At 34.1% G+C, this 12,374-nt stretch overlaps 1 protein-coding gene across 3 annotated transcripts; it reads left to right on the forward strand.

The window, feature by feature from the left end:
* Window positions 1-586: 586 nt before the first annotated feature.
* Window positions 587-11,788, forward strand: LOC137812377 (uncharacterized). Of its 3 annotated transcripts, XM_068614324.1 has the most exons (15): window positions 616-1,031; window positions 1,130-1,196; window positions 1,278-1,393; window positions 2,350-2,416; window positions 2,569-2,617; window positions 2,743-2,828; window positions 3,037-3,284; window positions 3,378-3,433; window positions 5,833-5,918; window positions 8,580-8,672; window positions 9,347-9,668; window positions 9,832-9,900; window positions 9,934-10,427; window positions 11,015-11,249; window positions 11,326-11,788. In XM_068614324.1, the coding sequence occupies exons 1-15, from the start codon at window positions 769-771 to the stop codon at window positions 11,541-11,543; spliced, it is 2,469 nt and encodes an 822-aa protein (XP_068470425.1). In that variant the 5' UTR covers window positions 616-768; the 3' UTR covers window positions 11,544-11,788. The 3 variants fall into 3 exon arrangements, with proteins under 3 accessions (XP_068470424.1, XP_068470425.1, XP_068470426.1); XM_068614323.1 differs by having other exon boundaries at window positions 587-1,031; window positions 9,832-10,427; XM_068614325.1 differs by having other exon boundaries at window positions 700-1,031; window positions 2,569-2,640; window positions 9,832-10,427.
* The last annotated feature ends 586 nt before the right edge of the window (window positions 11,789-12,374 follow it).

A 12,374-nucleotide genomic window follows, 5' to 3' on the forward strand; every position in this document is an offset into this window, starting at 1 on the left:
TTCCATTGATAGTTTTGAGATGAGAGAGTGTGATGATGTTCACGTTGAGGATTTAATGACTTTACCAAATAATAGAGTTGTTTGAAATGGATTGAAAAAAGTGTTTGAAAGTAGAGGTTATTTTATTTGACATGTGAGATTTAGTGTAGAAATGGATAAGAGTATGCTCTCTCTTTCTTCTTGCTGTGACCTTAAAATAAGGAATGAAGGAAAGAGTGGAGGAGTGGAGGGGTGGAGGAGTTAGTCTCCATATAAAAACTGTATATCAATATTAATTTAAAAATTAAAAAATAATTTTATTTTTTTAAGTAATTCATATGAAATGACAAAATACTTCATTATACTAATAAAATGCTATATATTAAATAAATGTAGAATCACAAAAAAATTGTGTAAAAAAAAAAATTATAAAAAAGAATCATATTCCCCTTTATATATACGTATAGATAATTCTTATTTATTTTCCAAGACATTTGTACTTGAATAGTTAATGAGTTATTTTTTAAAAATATTTTTAATTAATTGACATATTTTTACTAAAAGTATTTTATACTTAATGCCATTCCCATTTGATGACATTAAACTTCATTCCATATCCTCATTTTTGAAGAAAAGAAAATTCACTGTATATGTGAACGGTTAAGTGTGTTTGGGTCAGGCGTTGAGATACAAAGCCCATCAGAGTTAACTGCAGGATTTGCCAAAACCCTACTAAAAACCGAACGGCATAACCGCTCGGTGAAGCAGAAGCAAGCAGAGACGACAAGAATGGGTGGTGGTGGGAGAGGAGGCAGGTCCCGCACTCAAAGAAAGCATTTCCGTCAGAGCAGAGAGAACGTGTGGAAGCGTTCCAAATCGGATACCGATCCTTCTTCAACAGAAAACAATCCTGCATGGACTCCTTTCTCCACCGAGAACGCCGCTTTCGATTTCTACTACAAAGAACAGGGAATAGTCGACCTTCAACAGTGGGACCAATTCGTTGCTGTTCTCCGGACTCCATTGCCCGCAACCTTCAGAATTAACTCTAGGTAAACCAACACTAACAATTTCAAATTTCCTATTCGATTATGTTCTTTCTATTTTATTTTCTTTCTCATTCAAATGCTGTTTTCTTTCGCGATTGCAGTAGCCAGTTTTCCGACGACATTCGTTCTCAATTGGAGAATGATTTCGTGCATTCTCTTCGCGACGAGGTATGTTACCTCATACCGCTTTTTTTTCCTTCGTTTTTTAATTATGGTGTTTATTTTTTGGTGGTGAATTGTTCCCTGTAGGTTGGTGAAGGGGGTGAGACTGAGGCTATTCGGCCGTTGCTGTGGTACCCTGGGAATTTTGCTTGGCATTCAAATTTTTCTAGGATGCAGCTTAGGAAGAATCAAACGCTTGAGAGGTGAATGGAATTATAAGTTATATAGGCTTGCGTGGCATTGATAGAGCTAGCGATTATGACATCATTGCATGTGTTTCATTTCTATCAGTGTTATTTGTATTATTGTGACGTGTGATATATTTTCCCCTGAATATTTCATATCTATGTGCATGAATGGATTAATTCAAAATTTATATACCAAATGAATGTTGACATGGATCTAATGGACCAAAGTTACGACTGCTGAAATACGAGCTCCTTAGGAGTCATCCCACACTATCTCATGAACATTTGACATTTGGTTCTCTGCTCTAAGTATAACAACTTTTTGGGCCTTCGTTATATGTTTTTTTTTTTGTTTAAAATTTTTTGAACTTTTTATTTTCTTTCTTAAGAGAGTTTTGGTATTCTATGGTTGTAATGGGATCTGAGCCGGATCATATTAGATGGTGATAATTGAAACACTAGGTTTACAAGTTCAGAAACTTAAATAGCCATTTCTTCACGCAAAATGTTATCCAATATTTTGGGAGATGGGTTACAGGAAACTTGGTTTCATTTCCGGACATTGATTTATCGAATAATGTACACTAATTATCTAACATGACATGCATTTGCTTGTATATGATGATGACATGATGCCAATACTTGAAATGTCATTTTTCTTCACTGACATTCTCCCTTTTCTTCTTTGCAATCTTATTGTCTTGATATTACGTTGACGTACACAATATACTGTTTTACATGTTTTTTTATCCTTTAGAGAAGTGTTTAGGAACCAAGCAATACATATTCTAAAATTAACGCATATTGAACTTAACTGCAATTAGTTCTCAGTTGTTGGTCGTGTGACACTTGGGGAAATGATTGGGCCCTCTTGTTCTTGTATTTATCAAAATACATGAAATGCTACTGCCAAACAATAAATTGAAATGTTATTATGTCTATTGCTGCTCTGATCATGTTAATTCTTGCAGGTTCCATGAATTTTTAAAGCTAGAAAACGAGATTGGAAATATCACAAGACAGGAAGCTGTCAGTATGGTGGGTCTCTTTATATTCTCTTCCAATCTTCGTGATGCGACAGAATGCTTTTATTTTGTTTTAGAATTTTGAATGCTTTAGTACCTGTAGGTTACTGTTCTAACCTTTCAAGAATTTAACTAATGTCACTCTAATGATTTTTGGAAACGTAGGTTCCTCCCCTCTTCTTGGATGTGCATTCAGATCATTTTGTGCTTGATAGTAAGCAAGTTGTAGTGCACAAAGTATTTTTTTGTTGTTTTACGTGCCCCTTTTTTTATATATGTTTAATCTGGAATTCAAAACTTCAGTGTTTCTGATTGTTTACTTTTTCCTTCCCCTTTCAGTGTGTGCTGCACCTGGTTCAAAAACATTCCAACTGCTTGAGATTATTCACGAATCAAGTAAATCGGGATCCCTGCCTGATGGAATGGTTTGTATCATTTTAATTACAAAAGTTACTTCTATTTCTCTGTCTTTTATTCATTGTTTTTATCATGTGGTGTTTAGCATTATTTTGAGTTTCTGGACTAAATAGTTATTTAAATCTGACCTGTAATGATTGGGTGAGCTACATATGCAGCATTTTTAGTTTTTTTTATCATCGCAACATATTTATTGTGTTTTAATTTTATAATTAGGTTATAGCAAATGATCTCGATGTCCAAAGATGCAATCTTCTCATCCACCAAACAAAAAGAATGTGCACAGCCAATCTAATTGTTACAAATCATGAAGCACAACACTTCCCAGGATGTCGATTAAACAGAAACTATGAAAGGATGGAAGATCACAATATTGGCCAACTATTATTTGATCGTGTTCTTTGTGATGTCCCATGCAGTGGAGATGGTACCCTTCGCAAGGCACCTGATCTCTGGAGAAAATGGTACTTTTTATTCCTTTCTCTGGGTTGTAGCTCTACTTTCTTTTCTTTTCAATCACCAAATTATTTTCTACTACTTATTTTACCTTTCGGCAGGAACCCAGGGATGGGACATGGCCTTCACGGCCTACAAATTTTAATTGCTATGCGAGGTGCTTTTCAATTCTGTTCTCTAATCAACATTTCGGTGCTTGTCATCATTAGTCTTGCGGTTTTGTTTCCTTATATGGTGTCATCATTCTCATTTTGCCTTTTTAGCTACAAAATTATTAATAACCAAGAGGGGGTTGTCTCACATTACATTCAGTGTTATCAATATTAGATAATCGAAAATATTGGGGACCCCAAAAATCCTTTATGAAATTATAACGGAAACCATAGGATTATGGTGGAAGCATTGCGGTAAAAAGAAATATGATATATACATATAGATAATTTTAAAAAAATAAATACAGAAAATAATTGTAATGCAAAAATAGTGAAAGAGACAACCATAGCTATTAATAATATTATGTTTAGAAATTCAAATAACAATAACATCAAATCTTAAAAAAATAATTATGTTCAAAACTTAAAATAATAACAAAAAATAAATGTCTTAAATTTCTAATTATCTAACACTTCAATCTCAACATAATTGTCTTCAATATTATCTATTGGGGGATATCCCTCCTCCTCTTCCACTTCAGATAAACTCTTGTCAAAGTTAAGTAATTTTTCTAACTCAACTCAGAGCTATCATGCAATTCATTCTCAATCCCAATTTGAATCTTCTCTTTGCCATTCCTTGTTAGGGTTGAAGTTTCACTTGGACTTTTCTTAGAAGCATGGGAGATCCAATAACAATACCACCACTTGATGTTGCTTTCTTTTATTGGTTGCTTGTCTCCTTGTATAAACTATTGGTTCTCCAATACTTGAAGCTTCATAAATAATTGCCCAATCAAAAATGGGATCATCATAAAAAACCAACTCATTTCCTCCACAAGGTATCAAGCGTCTCAAAGAGCTTTTCCCCCTGTCTTCACAAATTTAGAACCATTAATGAACTTCACAACCATTGTCCCTGTAGGGGGAGCTTACCAAAAAGTTGATCAAACATTGTTGCTTTAGGTCAGTTCATGCGTCTGACATAATAATAAAACAACCATGTTTGCTCAATTGCAATTTATGATTTTTCAACAACTTTTTAGTGAAGTCAACCTCCTTGTTGAGAAGTAGAACTCTAATTTCATGAAAAGTAGGAGTTGGCAAATTAGGTCCCTAAGCACCTATAACATCAATCATATCTTGAAAACTCTTGCCTTTATATTGATGAACTGATGAAAGCCTTTAAATTTGTGACATGCTTCTCTGATATTAGCTTGCCTTAGCTTTTCATTTTTTTCTCTTTTGTATTGCAACACTTGGATTTCTGCAAAACATATCTATTGGTCCTTTTTCTTCCTTCATCATTACTAGCTGTGGAAATTTCAACTTCATTTTCAGTCATTATTATCGTAAGTTGCACTCTATACAGGGTTGATGGAAGAGGTGGCTGTTTTTTCTTTAAATAATTTCCAAAGCTATTCTCTCACATTTTTTGGAGTCTTGGTGCAAGCAACAACATTGTTCTTCTTTGCCATCAAATGTTCTTTAGCTCTAGTAATTCCCGCTTTCATTACTTTCCCACAGTAATTACACATTTATTTAAGTTTGATTCATCCATCGGATGACAATAGTTCCAACTCAAGTCATTTATGTGGGATGTTTTTTAAGTGTCCTAGTCATTGGCCATTATTGTTGCTGGAAAATAGATATATTTATCAGAAAATAATTATACTGGAAGTGGAAAAAAAGAAAAAAGAAATTAGGATAGAGGATGCCACTGAACAAAATTATTTCAAAAAAGAAAAACACTTGCAATCAGTGGCGGCGGGAGTGGTGATGAAAGTAGTGGTAGCAGTGACGAAGGCGTTAGCGATAGTGTCAGCAGCAGCGACAACAGTGGGATTGTCAGCGGTGACGACGACGGTGAATGGAAATGGCAAGCAGCAACTGAGTGAACAATAAAGATGGAAAGGCTGCTGTAATGTGGGTAGGGTATTAGGTTAAATTATAATGTTTGAATTGGGTCGGGTATGCCGAATTCCTTTAAACAAAATGAATATTTGGGCTATAATCCAACAAAAGAACAAGAGAATAGAACATTAGGGGTTCTCTTGCTACTACACTTCAGGTTTTCTCGTTTCGCACAACCTTCCCCATGATTTTGCAATTTCTAATTTATTTCAACCAATAATGTGTGTTACCAACACTCCTCATTTCTACACATGTTGTCTTTGTTATGTGTCTTCTGAAGATGAAAGACATTTTTACACCAAGCAATAATTTCATATTATCACTTCAAACTGACTTCTCTTTTTGCTCATTCTAAAACTTTTAAAGACAAATTATTGGGGTAAAAACCTTCTCTTAATTGCCTTAGCTGGATAGAAATGAACTAGGATTTGTGATATACTAATGTTTATTTGATATTTTGGCAATCTCAACAAAATATTCATATTGTCAGGTTTATCTTTACTCAAAATTGGTGGAAGAATTGTTTATTCAACCTGCTCAATGAATCCTATTGAGAATGAAGCTGTGGTTTCTGAGGTAATCTAACTTTCTTACTTAGATAATTTGTGCTAGTTCTTATGTTTACTCATAAAAGTACTTTGATATATTAAGATCAACAAATTGAGTTATATACTTGCGTTTAGAAAAATGACTTGGATATACACTTGCAAAATTTTCCCAAACAGCACAGTATGGCCCAAACTGTTCTTTTCTTCCTTTCTTGTTGCTTGTCCTCTGCACGTGAGAAGCATCCCATTCCTCGTTGACTAACATGGTTGTTTTCATTATAATGTTTCTATTTAGTTTTCTTCCCCTTTCACTTCTTGACTCAACATGAATTAATTTTCTCCTTTGTTACTCGATTTATTTCTCTAGCTCTCTCATTTTTGTGTGTGAAAAAAATGTCTTCAGTGGAGAAAATTTAACTATGCAAAATCAAAGAATCTATTATGAGAAAAGAACAAACTTACATAGATTCTCAAAGAATTATCCTTTGTAAAACTATCTTGAAAGAACTATATTCCTTTTGGTTTTCTTGAATGAGTTTTACATTTCCATTGCATGCAAGCTGAACATAGGGTACGATACGAGGCTACAATAGATTGCAAGGTCACATGCCAAATGTTTGTACTTCATTAGCATATCTAAGTCGCAAGCTCCATTGGCGTGATCAAGAACTTCATATTCCCTATCAAACACTAGATCCATGTTAGTTGGACCTCTTACGTGTGTTAGATTCCATTTCACAACTTGTTGATGTGCCTTCCCTAGATTAGTCATGTATTGACTAACAACACTCATTTGTATGCAATATTTGATTTAGTGCGAATCGTGATATTCATTAGTCTTCCGGTTGGATTAGAGTAAGATACTTAAGACATAAAGTCCGCCTTTATTTATGGGGTGACATTTTTGTAGTTTACTTAAAGTATCTGGTTAGAGTATCATTTGCCTTTGCATTCCACATTTTTCTTTAAGTTTCTCGACATTTTCTTTTGAGATGAACACATCCTTTGAGCTTTTCAATCTCATATTATCTCCGTAGTGAGAATTCTTTTGTTGGATCCAAATTCGTTTCAAATTCATCACTCAATTGTGCCATCACCTTGTTGAGCTCAATTGAATGTTTACATTTACATGCAATTAGCATATCATCAACATGAAGAAGCAAGTAAATATGAGTTGTCAAACAATTTTTTATGAATTTAACTATTACACCATTGTTTGAATGACTGGTTCAACCTATACAGCGACTTCTTAACAAACATACATGGTCTTGTTTATTTAGTATGATGAACCCTTTTGGTTGCTGGGTAAAATTCCTTTCCTCCAAACCACTATAGGGAACATTTTCTTCAAATCAGTTGTTCTAACTCTAAGTCAAGTAGACGTATCAAATCTCCTTCCCTTTTTTAATTTTAAATTTGTTGTTTCCTAGTCCCCTTTGATGGTATATGAACTTCATGGTACTTTCCAAGGGTTCCTTTCAGAGTTTTATGGTTGAAAGACACTTGGAATTCATAGTTCCTTTCAATCCTCCTATGGATTACATAAATCAGACTTTAACACACCACATTCAATGGCAGGAAGAAGGATAAGTGCCATTGCAAATCCAGCACTAGATAAGATTTTTCAATATTAGAACCAAAGTGAGAGAAACAAACTCTTAAGAAGACTCAATTTCACTCTTAAACTAAAGGAAACATAGAGAAATAGGTTTCCGAGATAACAAAGATGCTTTATTTATATTTGAGAAAAAAGGAATCAATAAAAGAAACAGAGGAGATTTAATATTCTCTAATAATAAAGATGTGATACGGGAATAAATATAAAGTGTTTCTAACAAAACATGTATAATCTAGATATCCTTAGTTATGTAGGATTTGCTTCTTGTTTTTATAGCTGAGGTTGGAGCATATAAGTTGAATGTGCTCATCTTGGTGCAAATACAATTGATCTTTGGTCCTCTTAGAGACTTGGTGAATATGTAAGGCAATTGTTTACTAGAATTGACAACTCCAGTGGTGTTATATTCAGACTCTAGTTTTTCTATGAAATTACAATCTACCTCCATATGTTTGGTCCTCTCATGAAAGAAGATTAGAGGCAATGTGTAATGTTGCCTGATTATCACATATGCATTCGAGAACTTTCTTCAAATTTAAGTTCTTTGAGTAGTTGTTTTAGCCATATGACCTCACAAGTGACTAATGTCACTGAAAAGATTCTGGGGTTGAGTCAAGATTCCTAGAAATGAAAAGAGAAACGACTAGGTAATGACAATGAGCTGCCCTTTTTTAAGTACATAGTTTGTAAGCCATGTTGAGCCATGCTCTCTTTGAAAATTTAAGAAAAAACATGTCAAACACGTAATTGGGCACTCCCATGGTTTGTATGGGTACCTGTAACTTGCAGTCAAGATTCAAAGATTAATATTGACATTATTCATGGTCATTTAACTTTTGGGTACATTTTGATAAGTTTCTTTAGGGAGCACTTTTTCAAAATACAATTTTTCTTTTTGCTTTTTCGAAACCTATTCTTTCTAGTTTCTAGATATGTAGAAAAGGTACTAAACTTTTTTGGATTTTTTTTTCATAAAAAAACAATTTTTGTTTTAAAAAATGACGAATGGGAATATAAAATGAAGCTCCGCTTAGTCCTTTCTATCTTTCAACATTTTTTGTCATGTTGCAGGTTTTGCGTAGGTGTGGAGGTTCTGTTAAACTTGTTGATGTCTCTAGTGAGCTTCCACAACTTATTCGTCGGCCAGGTCTCAAGAGATGGAAGGTGTGTTTGCTGTGACCAACTTACCATTTATTTAATTAAGGAGTTGTAGTTTTGGAGAAAATATGTAATTTTAAGAAAGAATTTTGTTCCTTACCTATACATGCCAAAGTTTTAGTGTACGTATCTCATCTTTTGTGGATTCTCTTGGAGACAATGCCCTCTTATATCATGTGAGTTGTTAATATGAAGGGTGGTTAGCTTTCTTATTTTCCTCTGTTCCAACGTAGTTTACTTTCTTACGGCAGCTGTGGGTAAAAAAACTTGGTGTGGCCAAGCAGCTGTATCTCTTCTAATACCAATCCAGGACTGCTATGCTGAAATTGTTTGCTTCATCAGTTATAGATGTTATTACTTGCTATTTGGATTTGATGGACTTGAAATGCTGTTTTACTGATTTATTCATTTTTGGAATGTGACTGATTGTGAATTCTTTCAAATCAAATTTCTTCTAATTGATTTTGATCTGTTGGAAGTTCTGTCAAGTTATACCCCCAATAACCCCCAATCAAGTTTTAAACTTTCTAAACGGAAAATTTGAAGTTTATCCTACTTGAACATGTATTCTAAATAGATGTGTTGGTCCTGCTTGTGTTTCAAATATAGAAGAGGTTAACTTTGTTTTGTAGCTGCGTGCATTAAGATTTTTTTAAATGTGTGTTCGGTCGGAGATGCAGGTATATGACAAGGGCACCTGGTTTGTCTCGTATAATGATGTTCCTAAGTTTCGTAGAAGTGCAGTTCTTTCCAGTATGTTTCCTTCTGGTAGAGGTCATCGTGATGTCGATAGTAGTTGTAATGTTAACGTGGAGGATGTTACTAATGGTATTAATGAAAACGCCGGAGATGGTGTTCAACCAGTACAAAATCCTGTGATGTCTGAATCTGATGAGGAAGTTTCTGATTTCCCTCTAGAGCATTGTATGAGGATAGTGCCTCATGATCAGAATACCGGAGCCTTCTTCATTGCTGTTCTGCAAAAAGTTTCTCCTCTACCTGGTAGTTTTCTTATTATGACTACATTTGTTTCACTCTCTGACTTTTTTATTAGTTTCCATTTCTAATGATTCCAAGTTTCCCTTTCTTCCTTGTCTATGTTCATTTTGTCACAAACCTTTCTTTGCTTGCCAGAATAGGTTTTTAATTGTTTTCTTTCTTTCAGTAATTCCAGAAAAAACAAAAATAAAAATTGACGACCAATGTGTAGAACCAGCAAACCAGAGTCTTGATGATGCACAAGTACAACAGATCACTTCACCAGAAAATGCACGTGAAGAAAAGTTGGAAGTAGTTTCAGAGGTAAATGTAGATGACAATGAACCCAATACCGAAGATATGGAAGGTGAAGACTTGAAAGCAGTTTCAGAGGAAAATGTAGACAATGAACCCAATACCGAAGATATGGAAGATGATCCTGATACACGTGAAGAACAGAATACCAAGGAAACTCTAGTGCCTGATAATGTACAAAACCCGATGAAGAGGGTTGCAGGCAAGAGAAAGCTACAAATTCAGGGGAAATGGAGGGGTGTTGACCCTGTTGTCTTTTTCAAAGATGAAACAATAATTAATAGTATAAGGGATTTTTATGGAATTGATGAGCGTTTTCCATTCAACAATCACCTTGTTACAAGAAATAGTGATACAAATCATGTGAAAAGAATTTATTATATCTCCAAGTCTGTCAAGGATGTTCTTGAGCTGAACTTCAAAGTTGGGCAGCAACTTAAAATAACCTCAATTGGCCTGAAGATGTTTGTAAGTATATTTTATTCTGAATTGAAAGATATTGTTTTTCTTCGGACTAGTATTTTATGTGATTGATTTATTTATCCTCCATGCTACTAATTGTATGAATAATTCATGTTGATGTACATAATTTCTTATTGAAAGCTATCCAAAAACATAGTTAAGTAGATAGTCGTTCAGTCATAGGTGATCAATCTAGTCCTGGAAGGCAAATTTAGTCAGAATTTGATTAGTAAAAGTAAATTGTATAATTTTTTGACATTTGATGTTAAAAGAGGGAAATGAGGCTCTAGTACCTAGGCATTTCTATTTTTGTTTTGTTGACTCGGTTTCTGAGTTCATGTTGATGTTGATTTTTATTGATGAGTTAGAGTCATCTGCTCATTAATTTTGACATATGATGCTAAGGTTTGATTTTGTTATATTAAGAAAATAATGCATGTAGAACTGTTTTACAAAAACAATTTCTTCCTGGATCATCCTGGTATTGACACAATCAATATCATTTTGTTGTAAATGATCGGTCCTAAATTATGTGTGATAAATGAGCTTTGATCAATTTTGATGACCCATTATAATATACTTTGATCTTACAGGAAAGACAGACAGCACGAGAAGGTAGCTCTGCACCGTGTGCTTTCCGGATATCGTCTGAAGGATTGCCCCTTATTCTCCCATACATAACCAAACAGATTCTGCATGCTTCTCCCGCAGACTTCAAGCATCTTCTGCAGAACAAAGAAGTAAAATTTGAAGATTTTGCTGATGCCAAGTTCGGTGAAAAGGCAGCAAACCTATTGCCCGGCTGTTGTGTGGTAATTCTGGGTACAGGTATGTATCACCACGCCATAGATAATTTAATTCCCATTGGCATCAATATATTTGTTTATACGGCCTTTTTCTCCAGGAAACACAGTTGCTGTAGAGTCTCTCCGAGTGGATGAGTCAACGATAGCCATTGGATGCTGGAGGGGTAGAGCGAGATTGTCTGTGATGGTTACTGCAACGGACTGCCAAGAACTACTTGAAAGGCTTTTAATACGTTTTGACAATGGAAATGGTTCATCTGGGCATGTCGACAAATCCTCTAATAATGAGGAAGAAATAGGAGCCGTGCAAGAGTAAAGCAGTAAAAATTATGACAATGATGGTGTGAAAGCTGCCGGGTTAAGGGTCACTACTTAACAGATATTCTTTACTCTGTTGTAACCAATATTATGTTATTTCATTTACAGAAATGGTGATTTGTTCTTCACCTATGAAACGTTAGTGAAAATTTCTTGTTTTGTTAAACTCGTCATTATTTTCAAAGACAGACGTTGGTCCATATTTGTATCAATAGTATTATTCTATTGTTTTGGTTTCATAAATTGTTTCTTGAAACTCTTGCTATACGGTTTAGAAGCCATGTGATGTTAAAATTTTGAATGTTTACTCCCTGCGCTATTATGTAAACTGCTCAATTTTGGACGAACTCTGATGCACTTTATTACTTAACGGAAATGAAATCCAAAATTATTTAACAATTTTTCCATCAGCTAACATAACTATTGCTTATGTATTATTTAATTATCTTATTTTATTTTATTGATATAGGTTTGATCATAATTAAATTATTAAACCTAATACTAGTTGGTTAAATTAATAGTACCATACTGCGTTGTCTGGAACACTTTTCTGTTTAACGTACTATGTTGCTCCTAATTGAAATCAGTTAGTATTGCGGTTGCCGTGTGTAAGTAGGTTCGATAATTTAGTCTAATTATTTAATTAATCCAATTAAATTTAATTGTGTGATTGGAATGAGTTTACATATTTTTTTATTTAGTAATTAAATCCAACTCAACCTAATTATAATTAGATTAGACTAGGTTGGATAAGCGAATTGAGTCATTTAAATTTAAAGACTACACAATTTTTGTATTATGTGAAAACAAAATGAGTTTTGATCTTTTA

The sequence above is a fragment of the Phaseolus vulgaris genome, chromosome 2, assembly GCF_000499845.2.
Source record: "Phaseolus vulgaris cultivar G19833 chromosome 2, P. vulgaris v2.0, whole genome shotgun sequence".
Taxonomy (NCBI): Eukaryota; Viridiplantae; Streptophyta; class Magnoliopsida; order Fabales; family Fabaceae; genus Phaseolus; species Phaseolus vulgaris.